Source organism: Equus przewalskii, chromosome 14 (genome assembly GCF_037783145.1).
Source record: "Equus przewalskii isolate Varuska chromosome 14, EquPr2, whole genome shotgun sequence".
Classification (NCBI taxonomy): Eukaryota; Metazoa; Chordata; class Mammalia; order Perissodactyla; family Equidae; genus Equus; species Equus przewalskii.
In genome coordinates, this window is record NC_091844.1 from 1,212,268 (window position 1) to 1,226,542 (window position 14,275).

The 14,275-nt window shown below is 36.5% G+C and overlaps 1 protein-coding gene across 4 annotated transcripts in view; it reads right to left on the reverse strand.

Moving 5' to 3' along the window:
- Window positions 1-14,275, reverse strand: part of LOC103543735 (E3 SUMO-protein ligase RanBP2) — an 88,981-nt gene that overhangs the window by 18,239 nt on the left and 56,467 nt on the right. For all 4 annotated transcript variants that reach the window (XM_070571931.1, XM_070571930.1, XM_070571929.1 and 1 more), the window contains exons 13-20: window positions 14,060-14,221; window positions 13,658-13,795; window positions 13,430-13,576; window positions 12,391-12,570; window positions 12,220-12,303; window positions 9,818-9,953; window positions 6,114-6,208; window positions 203-5,180 (exon numbers count right to left, since the gene is read on the reverse strand). In XM_070571931.1, the coding sequence (XP_070428032.1) occupies window positions 203-5,180; window positions 6,114-6,208; window positions 9,818-9,953; window positions 12,220-12,303; window positions 12,391-12,570; window positions 13,430-13,576; window positions 13,658-13,795; window positions 14,060-14,221 (5,920 nt within the window). The remainder of the gene's footprint in view (window positions 1-202; window positions 5,181-6,113; window positions 6,209-9,817; window positions 9,954-12,219; window positions 12,304-12,390; window positions 12,571-13,429; window positions 13,577-13,657; window positions 13,796-14,059; window positions 14,222-14,275) is intronic.

Consider the following 14,275-nt stretch of genomic DNA (forward strand, 5'->3'; position numbering starts at 1 on the left):
GCTGTTTGAACATGCACAGGTAAACTATTTAGAGAGAAAAGAAATTTGCACAAATATTTTTTGGCTGTTCACAAAGGACTGTGTTTATGACCCAACTGCTACTAAAACATTAGTATTCTACAAAGGGTCTGCATCAAGATAAACATTAAAAGAAAAAAAAATGAAAGGAAAATTCTGCTTAATCTAAAGACTAAGTGCTTACCCTTTTCTGGTGTTTTAAATGTGTATTTAGTTGAGGACTCCTCCTTTGGAAAAGAAGCAAAGAGATTTTTGACTTTGCCATCTGAAGATTGTTCGGTATCAGAGTTCTTTGACTCTTCGTAACTATCAGGTTCCACTTTTCGTTCAGATCCACTCTGGACTACTGAATTAGTTTCACTATTGTTATTTTTCAAAGGTGCATTAAAACTAAATCCAAACAAAGACCCAGTAGCTGAACTGTTGCCAAATGCAAATGGTTTTGATTTTTCACTACTAAAAATGCTTTTAACAGACTCGGAACCAAATACAAACTTGGGAGGAGAAACCACTGCCTTTGTTGTTATTTCAGATGTGCTAGACACTTCTCCAACTTCTGAAGATGCATCTGCTATATCGTCACCCTGAATTAAATCCGTCCTTTCTCTTGTGGTTTCTTCTAACATGGCTACAGCAATTTTGCCACATGGTGACTCTCTGGGAGTGGTCGATCGAGAAACATGAGGTGTTACCAAAGTATCTTTTTCTTGGGCTACTTTTGCTTCATCAAATATTTTCTTAAATGAGTCTGCAACATCCTGTAGTTTAAAACGGACAGCTAAATGTTCTACTTTTCTTTCTCCGTCTGCAAAGTCACATGCAGTCCACACCCACACTCTTTCTGTCCCTTTCATATTTTGCAAAGTCATGTCTGGAGTTATTCTGTGATTGGCACAAAGTTTTAATACCTGGTCCCTTCTCATTACTATTCGAACTTGCTTATTATCATAATTTTGTAAAATCTTTATATCACCAATGCCTCTTTCTTTCCACTGACCAACATCTTTATCATACCTATAGAGTTTTGCTCTGTGACTAAAAACAACTTGTTCGTTTTCCTCACCACTGGACACTTCAACTAGATCAGGTAAAGGTACAACAGGTTCAAAGTACTGTCCATCTCTCTCTTCTTCTTGAGTAACATCAGATTCTTCATCAGTGCCAACTGAAGCCCCACTCTGATTCAATTTGGCAGGAGATTTAGATGGACTCAAAGCAGATTTAAAGCTGAAGTTAAATCCTGTTGTTGACTCACCAAAGCGGAAGAGATTTTTTCTCACAGGGCTACTTGCCAAAGGTGAAGCATGTACTGAGCTACTACTTACACTATCATCCAAAGCATCTTCCCTTAAATCATAGTTATCCCACTCTAATGTCGGCCCAGTGTTCTCAGGATTTGGCTTGTTGGTTGTGTCTGGAGTACTGACAGGAACCACATCTGAACTCTTACTCTCTTTGTCAGTGACTTTTGCTTGATCATTTGTCAAAAATGTTTTGAAATCTTTTAGGCCACTCTTCATTTCTTCAGCTCTCTGTATTAACTTGGCCGCTCTGCCAGTATCTACAAGTTTATGGGGAGTTTGAAGTGGTATATCTAATAGAAGTCGCTGGCATTCCTCAAATTTCTGCTTGAATTCTTCAGCCAGCTCCGGCGTTTTAAATTTTGCCGCCAGCTGCTCTAGTTTGGCATCACCATCAGAAAAATCACTAGCTAACCACATCCATGCTCTATCTGATCCAGAGAGAGGCTTCAGGTTCATTGTAGTCGTTATCCAGTGATTAGCACACACTTTTAGTACTTGTTCTCTTCGCATCAGCATTCTTAATTTGCCATTGACTTCGTTTTTGAGAATTTTTAAGTTCCCCAAACCCCTTTCTTTCCACTGACTTATCTCAGCATCAAATCTAAATAATTTTACCCGCTGTGAATAAAGAACTTTTTCATCTTCTTCTCCAGTTACAAGTTCTACTTTTTCAGGCATTTGAACTACTGGTTCAAAATGGATGTCATCACTGTCCTCAGTCTTATAGGCATCATCATCTTTCTCAAAGTCAGCAGAAGTGTCAGCTTTATCAGCCATTTTGTCACTTTGTGATGAGAATAATTTTTCTCCAGCACCTGAAAATCCCTTGAAATTAGGGTCTTTTTTGCCAAATTGAAATCCTTCTCCTGAAGCTGATTTTGCAAGATCTGCAAAGGTAAAACTGCTACCAGTCTGACCAAAAATCACACCACTATCATTCTTCTGACTACTAACATCCTGAGCCTGAAAACCAGTGTCATTTCCAAAGGGCTTTTCACTCTTCTTCTCTTGATTTCCTGGCTCCTGAATGCCAAATTTGAATCCATCAGCAGACACTGGAATAGAAAAACTAAATCCTTCTTTTGTTGACTTAGAGTCTATATTGGAAGAACCCTGAAATGTAAATGAAGGTATATTTTCTTGATCCACATGCCCAAATTTAAATCCTTGCTCTGCAGTGCCAAATTTAAAAGTTTTTTCTGAAAAGTTACTTTTAAATCCTGTTCCCACCTGACTCCCCGAAGAGTCATTTAACTTAGTTTTTGAGCCCAATGTGAAAGCTGAAGGAGTTTCTGCAACAGGTTTATGAGTTGGTTTGGGGGCATCACAAGCCACACATATCAAGAAAGAACTCTCATTTTGCACATGGCAAACACTGCAATCCCACTGTCCTTCCTTCTTGGTGAAAATTCCTTCAAATCCACTCTTTGGAGCCTTGCTTGTATCAGAAGAGGGAGGTGCTGAAGTGGAAGAAGTAGGCTGATTTTGTTTATTTGGATGCTCACAGGCAACACATCTGGTAGCGCTTGCTTCATTTCGCACTAAACATACACTGCAATCCCACTGTCCTTCCTTCTTGGTGAAAATTCCTTCAAATCCACTCTTTGGAGCCTTGCTTGTATCAGAAGAGGGAGGTGCTGAAGTGGCAGAAGTCGGCTGATTTTGTTTACTTGGATGCTCACAGGCAACACATCTGGTAGCACTTGCTTCATTTCGCACTAAGCATACACTACAATCCCACTGTCCTTCCTTCTTGGTGAAAACTCCTTCAAATCCATTCTTTGGAGCCTTGCTTGTCTCTGAAGTACTAAACTTAAAAGAGGCAGGTGCTGGAACAACAGTAGACAGACTCGGTTTACCTGGACTCTGACAAGTAACACATTTTGTAGCATTGGCTTCATTTCGTACCGAGCATGAACTGCAATCCCACTGTCCTTCCTTTTTACTAAACATGTCCTCAAATCCACTCTTTGGAGTTTTACTTGTCTCTGAAGTACCAAATTTAAAAGAAGCAGATGCTGAAACAGAAGAATTAGGTAAACTCTGTTTTCTGGGATTCTGACAAGCAACGCATTTTGTAGAACTTCCTTCATTTTGTACCAAGCATTCATTGCAATCCCACTGTCCTTCCTTTATAGAAAAAACAGATCTGAAATCGCTGTTAACAGACTTAGGAAGATCTCCCTGGCCGAATTTAAAGGAAGCCTGCTGAACAAATGAAGATCCACTTTTGTTAGGAGACTTTGTATTCTGGCAAGCAATGCATCTAGATACACTAGGTTCATTTCTCACTAAACAAATACTACAATCCCAGTGACCTTCTTTCTTTGGAGTCATCAATGCAAATCTATCTGGAGTGTTTTCTGGGCCAGTTTTAAGAGTAGAAACAGTTTCAATTAATGGTGGGCCAAGGAGCTCTTTATTGCTTGGGTTTAGATTTTGGCATGATACACATTTCTTAGAGGTTGCAGCATTCTTTAATGAGCAGCTGTTACAATGCCACCAAGACCCTTCTTTCTTTGAAACTTGAAATTCGAAATTCAGGTTTCCAGCATCAGACTTGCAAATATCCTTGTTATCATGACTTGTGGGTTCTTTTACAATTCTCATAGCCTGATTTGTTGTGGTGGTGACATGTGCAGCTGAGGCTTTTAAAATGCTCTGGGCCTCTTCAAACTTGCACTTAAAAAGTGCTGCTTCCTCAGGAGTTTTGAATCTAATAGCAAGTTGTTCTGGTTTGGGCAACTCATCTGCATAATCAAGAGCATGCCATACAAAAGATCTGTCTGATCCAGCATTTGGTGTCAGTTTCATATCTGGACTGATGTAATGATTTGCACAGATTTTCAATACTTGCTCTCGTCTCATTAGAAGGCGAATTTTACCAGATGTTTTATGTCTTAGTATTTTTACATTACCAATTCCACGTTCCTTCCATTCTTTGGATTCTACATCAAAACGAAATAATTTTGCACGATTGCAAAAGAATTCCTCTTCATCTTCCTCACCAGTTTTTACTTCAATCTTATCAGGAAGAGGTACCACAGGCTCAAAGTGAGGGCCATCATCATCATCATCACCATGGGCACTCCCTCCATCTGTTTCATGATTCTTGTTGGCCAGCTCTGGAGCAGGTGTTCCAAACACTGATTTCCCTGGACCATGGAAAGTAAATGTATCATCACTTCGACGAAAACCAGAATTCTTTTGCTGATTTGGGCCCACGTTTTCGGTAAATGAAATTCCAGGCAAGTTTTTGCTCCCGAAATTGAATGTATTTCGAGGTCCAGTGGTTTGACCAGCTTTTGGTCCACTGAAGCCATCACCTTGCAAAGGTTTATCTGAAGTCAAGAGACCTAAAAGGCTTTCACTATTATTGTAAGCTGTAGAAGGGGGCTGTGTCACAACCTGCGGTGAGGAAAACGTGAAGTCACCATCATTGGATTTGAAATTTGAGTTAAATTTAAAAGGAGTTGGCTGTGTTGCATGTGCAGGTGCTGTCAAAGATGGCCTTATTCCTTCACCTGGTACAGGCTGAACAAAATTAGTTTTTCCAAATTCTAGAACCTTAGATTCTGCAGATCTTGAAGCATGAGCTGCAACTGGAGGTTTTGTGAAATAACCTGGTTCTGGTAAAGGTGGATTTGTGTTTGTCTGTTGAACATTGTAATTAAAGTAATCATCACCCCTGGGTGATAGAATTCCTGTTGCAGGAGACTCAAAACGCAATGGAGGACCATACATCTCTTGAGAGAACATACAAGCAGACGAACTTTGCACTGGTGGTGTGTGCATCTGTTGTGAATAGGGATAAATATGCTGTTGAGGTGGAAGTCTATTCATGCCATAAACTGGACCCTAAAAGAAAGAAAAAAAAGTTAAAATTTTTTGTAGGTTGTCTACAAAACTACAGATAACTAGATACAAACCAATTCTCACAAACCACAATCATGAATATTGTAAGGTAAAGATATCATTAGGGTATATGGTATATCACTAAGAGAAGACAACATTACTACAAAGATACTTACAGTTATGGTCCTTCTTGGCATATAATGAAAATTGCCTTAACTAATGACAGCATCTTAAAAATCTAATTCTCCTACAATAAACGCATAGAATAAATATCTTCTTCATTCCTAAACAATGTGCCAAATGACGTTAACAATAATGATGATGATGATGAAAACTAACACTTATTGAGCATTTTACTTACGTGCCAACTGGGCACTGTTCTAAGCACTTTATATATATTATCTCATTTTAGTATCCTCAAAAACCCTATGAATTAACGCATTATTATCCTCATTTTACACATGAGGCAATTAATGCATAGAGAGGTTGAGAAACTTGCCCAAGGTCACAGTGAGCAGAAGAGCCAGGGTCTAAATGCACCCAAGCCCTCTGTCTTCAAAGTTTCACAATGAATTCCTGTTGTAATACTGGGTCTTAATCGACAGTAACATAGCCACTTCAGGTCTGGAAGTACTTACCACATAGTGGTTCAGCAAGGACATTCTAGTCCTATGTCTGCCAAAACAGAATGAGGAAGGACCCAGCACAACCACCACCACCACCACCCACATTTAAAAAATATTCTAAATGTTCACACTTAACATAAAAATAAGATGACTAAGGAGCATAACTTCTATATCTGGAGAGAAATTTAAAATATCTATATCTCGTGGGACATAAAGTTTTAATGCTGACCTATTCCTTGAATTTCTTTGAAGGAAGTCTGAACAGTTAAAAAGGAGATATTTATAAATGTATAAATTATTCCTTTGTTACCTTTGTGGGAGTAACATTAGCTGCTGGTCTGAGAAGATACTGGGAATTATATGCTGGTGACTGACTATAATATACTGAAGGGCCAGTAGTTGCAACTAAAAAAAAAAAAACAACAACAAAAGAAAGAAAACACTGTTAAAAAAAGTCTATACTACAGTTAAGACTATCTAGGCAAGAACTATAAGTACAAAAGCAATAGAAATTAAAGAAAGATTTAACTATACAGATTTTTTTTCTTAAGTTCTATACATCAAAATATACCACAAACAAGATTATCAAATGACAAACTAGGAAAAACTGCTAAATATGACATATGAGGAATAAGAGAGCCGCACCACAGTGGTCAACAAGAACAAGCGCCTCACAACAAGCATCCAAAAAGGAGCCAAGAAAAAGTGGTTGGTTCATTTTTTAAGACTGGTATGATGTGAAAGCACAGTTGTGTTCAACCTCAGAAATACTGGGACTACACTATTCACAGGAAGGATTTAAGGAACCAAAAAGCATCTGATTGCCTCATGACCTTGTTTTTGAAGTGAGCCTTGAAAACCTGCAGAATGACAAAGTTGCATTTTATAAACTCAAGCTGAGAATGTTTGGGTCAAAAATCAGCTGACAAATTCATGGAAAGGATCTCACAAGTAACATAAAACATGTTCCTTGGGTTAAAAAAAAGACAGATCATGACTGAAACTCAGGTTGATGTCTACGCCATTTTCTCAATCTGTTTTGTGTTAGTGTTATACCAGGAGACCAATGACTAGAAGACACTCATGTTGATGGCAAAACTACCAAAAGTCATTTGCTTGATCTGTTTTATGAAAGTTTTACCAGAAAACGAAACAACTTAAAGACCATTTATGCCTTTACACAAAGAAATGGAAATTATGACCCAAGAGGTGCTAAATAATTGATTCTGGAAAGCACTGAAAAAGACCTAGAAAAGGGTAGCCAGTCTATTTACCGCTTCATACAGTTACTAGAAAAGTAAATACTGCCAAAGAAGCCCAAGTTTGAATTTGGAAAACTAATGGAACTGCCTGGTGAAGATGGTTATGTTTGGAAATATTATGGGGAGAAAACAGGCATAGCAAAAACAACAAGTTGATGGATATGAGCCAAGAATCATAAAGTCTGAAATTTAACTAGTCACTTATCAGTGACTAGTGACTCTTAATTGTAAAAAAATTAAAAGTTTTTATAAACTTACTAAAAATAATCTAATAGAAAAAAATACCAGATGAACAAATAACTCAGGAAATACAAAAGATTATAAAGTGCTGAGCACATCTAGTATAAAAATAAAAAACACTGATACTATTTTTGTTTTTCAACACTGGCAAAGGTTTTTATAAACTAGCAATAGTTAACACTAGGCAAGAGTGCAAACAGATGGGCACTATCAGATACTGGTGGTTAACAGTGTAAACTGGCATAGCTTTTCTGGAAAGCAATTTCTCAACTAAACAAATTTTTAAAATACCCTACAATCCTCGGAATGTGCCCACAGCATTATTTATAATAGCAAAAACTGTAAATAACAAAAATAAGGGAATAAAATTTGCATTACTTTCACATGATGGGACACCTGGCATTCACCGATAACATTTTCAGAAAATGCTCAGAACTTAAAGTAATATTTTAAAAAACAGGCTTACTCATCTATAATGTAAGAATATGGTAAAATCTCATTAAAAATTCTTTATGTATACAAAGACAAAGGACCAGAAGGAAATACTCCAAAATATTAATTGAACTGTATGTGATATTGTTAGTTTTTAGTTTTCTTTACATTGTTCAATACTTCTGAATATTTTCTCTAGGCTTATTAATTGTTTTTTAATCATCTTATTTTGAAAAGACAAGGACTATTTTGGTATATTTTTACTTTGATTAAAAAAAACAAAATCTGTGAACACATGAATGGGAATCAGGAGACTTGAGCTCTCCTTTCAGGGCCACAAAGCTGCTTTGTGACCTTGTCATCTAACCGGTTTAGGGTCTCTGTTTTTCTCAATTGTAAAATGAGGATGTGCTGCTTTTACACATTTCATAGGGTAATTGCAAGAATAAAATGAGACAATGTGAATTGTTATGTTTAACACCAGAAGACATCAAAGGAAGAAATGGAAATTGTAACCCAAAAGGTGCCGAATTATCAATTCCACACAGCACACAAAAAGCACTTTTAGAAAAGGCTAGCCAGTTTACTTATCTTCTCTATACAAGGCTCTATATAATGCACAAGGTTTTTAAATGAGCAATGTTTGAACTCATGGCATCTCATTTTTATCTATGACTTATGACATTTAGTAAGTTTGACCTTACAAAGATTTTCTTTCTATTATTTTGCCTGCATTTAGAAAACACTGTCAGAGGGGATAGTGGGGCTGACTTAACTATGCCCCTATGAACCATCACACAAATATACTTATCTAAACTAGACCATACCATTCTAAACCTTTCCTGGGTTAAAATCAATTAGATAAAAATGCCCTACTACTATTTTGGGAATCTGTCTCGTGTAAAAGAAAGCTACTTTTTTTTCCTACAAAGATTGGCAGCTGAGCTAGCATCTGTTGCAAATCTCTTTTTTTTTTTCCTTCCCTTCTTCTTCTCCCCAAAGCCCCCCAGTACATAGTTGTATATTCTTGTTGTAGGTCCTTCTGGTTATGCTATGTGGGATGCTGCCTCAACATGGCCTGATGAGCAGTGCCATGTCTGCACCCAGGATCCGAACCAGGGAAACCCTGGGCTGCCAAACCGGAGTGTGCAAACTTGACCACTTGGCCACGGGGCCTGTCCCCAAAGCCTATTTTTATCATCATTTCTAGCTGCCTGAGGGCAAGGGATCATACTGGCAAGTGGCTTTAAATTTAGGCCATCAGAGTTTTAACCCTGGCTCTATCAATAACTAGCTATACAATAATGGATAAGTTAATCTTTCTAAACTCATTCCCTCATCTATTAAATTGGGATTAATAATGGTACCTATCACTCTGGGTTATTGTGATTATATAAAATTACATACACAAAGCACTTCAGCACATAGACAACCCACAAGAAGCACTATTAGTACTCTTTAGTTCATTAAGTGTTTACTGTATACTATTAAGTAAATGCCTAATACATACCCACACATACACAAATGCTTATAATAAGCATGTAAAGCAAGTATCTCCACGTTTTGAATAGAAAAACTAGCTGAGAGAGGTCAGTATGTGACAAAAGCACAACCTCAAAATCCAATAGGGTCTAGCTCCAAACTCAATCCTTCTACATATGACCATGGTATTTCAAAATAAACAAGATTTCCTATGAATGTCATATCTCTCAGTAGATCGTCAAAATAATTCCTGAGAAGTCTAAGTTGCTAATTAGTCATCTCTTAATGCATAATGATATCAGTTAACGTTTTTCAATTATAAGGAATGGTTCCACCTCAGTCTCAGCTCCTCTGAGATGTGCATTAAAGGTTTAAGTGCTTATATACACAGGATCAGATAAAGCTTGTTCTACTTCTACTTGGAGTTAGAAAAATCTCAGTAATACCAAATATAGCTTAAGCAACCCATAAGCAGACATATATAGACATGCATGTAAACAAATGTACATAGACAAAGTGACTTCACAAGTTATCTATTTAAAGGAGGGAGAAGTACAATGATTTTACTAAAACTGGAATTATCCAGTTGCCAACCCACCTGTTAGCGGGGCCCCATGAAAAGTCTGTGATCCCTGATATCCATCAGGCACTGAATCTGGTCCATAATTCTCTGTAGGCCAACGATGAGGAGACCCTGAGTTACTGCTATTTAGTTTCAACTCTTGCATTTCTTTCTGTTGGAAGAATAAAGAAAACAATTTTAAGTAATTATATCATGCCAGAAATAGTGTTAGAACAAACTTAAAAATTTTAAACTTAAATACTTGATGCCTTCTAAGAGATTCTATATTTCAATAAGATCTGAGTACCAGGTGCAGATTTAAGAACATGATCCTTAATTTGTCAAAACTTATTTGCTCCCATTCTTTTATTCCTTAATACCATTCATTACCTAATTCATTCACTCTAGGTTAGAGTTGGAGTTAGCTCTAATCTAAACAACTGAATAACTTCCTAAATAGTCTACACTTGCCTAAATTGATCTTTCTGAAGTTTAACTCTAGCCAAGACACTTCCCTGCTCAAAAAAAACAAGAAACTACAAATTAAACTTCTCTGACATTCAGTCCTCAGCAGTATTATCCCAAACATCCTTCCAGCATGTCCTTTCCACACTGCTTTACTCTTCAGTAAACCTGGACTACTCAACATTCCAAATTACTGCCCAGTACCAGCTTTCCACTTACCACATTTGATGTAAAAAAAAAAAACAAAACACTAATAATTGTTCAAGATGATGCTCAAAAGCTCCACTAGGAAAAGGAAAACAACTAATTTTTGTTCAGAATATATTATGTATATAATAATATATTCCTAGCACTTTACTTTTAAGTTCCTAATCCTTACATGTTAGGTAAACAAGATTAACTCATACCTTAAAATGAAAAAAAAACCGCAGGAAACGGCACAGCTAGAATTCAAACCACATCTTACTCCAAAAATGTTTTCATAGCACCACTCTGATGCCTAGACAAAATGGGAGACATACTGCTCTCTAATGGGAGTTTTGTGGCTAGCTATCAGATCTCTCTCATTTTATAGACAACTAAATGACAACATCCTCCTCAACTCCAGAACCTACAAAATATCCCTTACAAAACTGGCACTTACTAAGAAATTATTTCTTTTTCCAAAGAAACTATATTGGTTATCAGCCAACAGGTCACTTTTGAAAATAATACTAAATATCTTTATATGGTCCCAGCTATCTGACTGGTTATAAGTGAGTTCAGAGACAGATCCAGCACATCTGCTTTCTTCTTGCAGAAGTGCTTTCAAATAGAAATTTCCCCAAAGACATAATTATTGAGGTCAAAAATACCTCAAATTTTCAAGCTAAATATATTTTCCCCATTCATCCATCTAATATGTCTAGTTGAGATACTGCACATCCAAAAATAAGAAACTGGTAGAATCAACTGGAAAACTCTACTGGTCACCACTGGTATCTGGACCACAGTTTTGAACATGCAATTAATGCTACCATCATAACTTTAAAAATTCAAACAACTAGAAAATGTGATGAGAACTGGTTTCAGTAATTCTCACTTTACAGATGAGAAGGCAAAAGTCAGAGAGATAAAGAAGTGCCTGGCCCAAGATCATTAATTAGTGGTAGAGCACATGGACTATCCACTACACTGCCACAGAATACAATGTTGGGTGCCTGAAACCTGTATTGTAAGCCAAGATTGTATGTAATATCATAATAGGCCACGATTACACAAAATTAACATACAAAATCTTTGTGCAAATTCAAAAGTTTGTTCCCCTCCAAATAGCATATTTGAAATCTCACACAGTGCTGATAGTACTGTAATAATCACACACATATCACGATTTCCTTGGTGTAGCTTTAGAACTACGAGTGATTTACTGCTTGCCCAATGAGCATGAAACAACTTACCTGTACTTGCAATTCCAAAAAAGAAAAGCTCTGTGGAACCCCATAGTTAAAGGTCACTTTCATATAGGTAAAGTAAAATCAAGCACACATAACTATTTCCTTATATAACTAAATCAAATTCATATGAAAGCATTAAAAAGATAAAGAGACTTTTTGAAGCTTAGACTACACGTCAATTCCTAACTACAAATCTGACACACACAACCACAGCCAGTATGAGAAATGAACTCATAGGCCAGGGTATAATTAGTATATTTCACTAGTTCAACTCAATCACTTGGGAATGTCCTCTAAGCCCGGAATGATGCTATGTTTTGGATAAAAGTGTCTCTGCCTTTGAAGGATCCACATCTGGTCGAGGACAGAGACACATAAGTAAATTCAAAAATATGCCAAGTGTCAAGATACAGGTACGTACAACATAGTATAATTGTACAGTAGCATGGCAAAGGGCTTTAGAAAGAAGTGAGGGAGTGGTCAAGGAAGGAATCTTAGAATAAGAGAAGCACAGTTTAGAGAAATTAAGTGACTTACCTTAATGGCTTCTACTTGTTGGCAGATCATTTTCAGTAAAGAATTTTGATCTTCTGCCCATCGTGGTGGTGTTTTGGGAGAATACTAACAAAATAACAACAAAACAGCATTTAAAACATTTAGAACAGAAACACATTTCGCAATGTAATAATTCATTTCTTTCCCACTTACCTTGTAACTTTTACTTGGTGATAGAGAATATTTGGTGGGAGACGGCGTAGAATATTTTATTTCTGAATCTGTAGTCCGCAAAGAACCATTTTTATAAAGAGGACCTCCTTCAATATAGTCATCGAGTTCCTGCATGACTGAATTAAGCATCTCTTTTACAGACTCCAGGGGCACAGGCAACTAAAAACAAAAGGCATGAATCAAGGGCTTTAGTTTGCAAAAATGCCAAAATAAGAACTCTGAAATAAATACAAAGATCTTACTAATTTACTTACATTTTTCTCACTTTTGTATAACAAGCATTTTATGCTTTACATATAAATAACACAGAAGAAACTGCTGTGTAATCTAATGTCTTCTGATTATAAAGGCTATGTTGTTTCTATTCCTTCTGTTAGCCATAACAATGGTAGAGGAATGTTAACTTGGGGACACGTGAACAAAATAAATTACTAGTGTTTACTAATTGATTCTGAATGGTGAGAGAAACATAGATGCTGGAATGCACTAGACAACATAAATCCTAACCTAAGAGCAGTAACATAAATTAATCAACAAAATACTTGGAAGGTTGAATATAACTGAAGTTAATACCATCATGACAGCCTCAAACTGCTGACAGCAGGAAAACAGCCCATAGCAAATGAAGAAGATGAGAAGAAATGCTCTAAAGGTGTCAGCAACTACGTCCAATTTCAGTAAAATGTTTAACCGCCAAATTCATTAAGAACTAGTCCTTAGACTGCGATATTTGCTTTGATTACATTGCCAAGATAACAAAAATAAATGTCCTGCCTTAGAAACCTTTTCTAATTCCCCCGCGAGTATTTCTGAGTATCAACCTAGATTCCCAAGCTTAAAGAAACACCAAACCCAAGACAAAGCAATGCTAATTAAATATTCATACATATACCCCTTCTGTGCATTAATAATAAGGTATTATCTAGCATTTTTGAAAGGATCAAAATATAAAACCAAGGCAAAAATGCTTATCACCCAGTTATCAATAATAAGAAAGTAAAACAACCTACAAACTTACTTTCTTAACCACTGAAAGATTTGAATCACTGTCATCTAAAATCTTTATTAGGTAGTCCCTGCTCTTTCTCAGATAATTCTTGCATTCTTCTTGTTCTTCAGGAGAAAGAGCATCATTTTCAATGTCTTCTGCTTTCCTGTGAAAAATCTACAAAAAGAGTGCTTTTATGAAGCAATAAAGTTAAAAAAAAAACACAAACTTTTAATTCAAAGCACTACATCTACTTACCAGTGCAAGATTCCAATAAGAAACAACATTTTTTATAGATTCAAAAGTAGTCATAGCATCGTCTATATTTCCATTAACTGCATCCAATATAGCAAACGTGATGTGTGCTTCTTCTTCATATTCACCAATTTCAGATGCCTAAACACATTTAGCAATTTTTAGTCAAACTGCCTCTACTCAGAATATCAAACTCAAATGACTTCCCAAAGCTTTTGTATGATCTAATGAGATTAACATCTCAGTACTCTTTTTAGCCATATTCTATATGTGACAGCTAGTGGATTTAGAAAACAACACCACCATTAAACAACCAGGCAATCAGTTTAAGCAGTTTATATCTCCATTTCTTTATAAACTGGAAATCCCTATCTCCAAGTAATTCACAATGGGATCATCCATTACCTGAATGTCTGCACTATGAAAATGTTTAAACAGAGGGTCAGTAGGTTCAGGAATACTGCTCTTCTTTTTGATTGTCTTCAACAATGGTAAAACCTTCCTCCAATAATGAACACTTCTGCCTATGTATTCCCGTTGATCATAAAAAGAATTAAGACTGCTGCCCTAAAAGAGAGAGTTAGAAGCACACAACCTAAGGAACACAAATGATAAGATCTA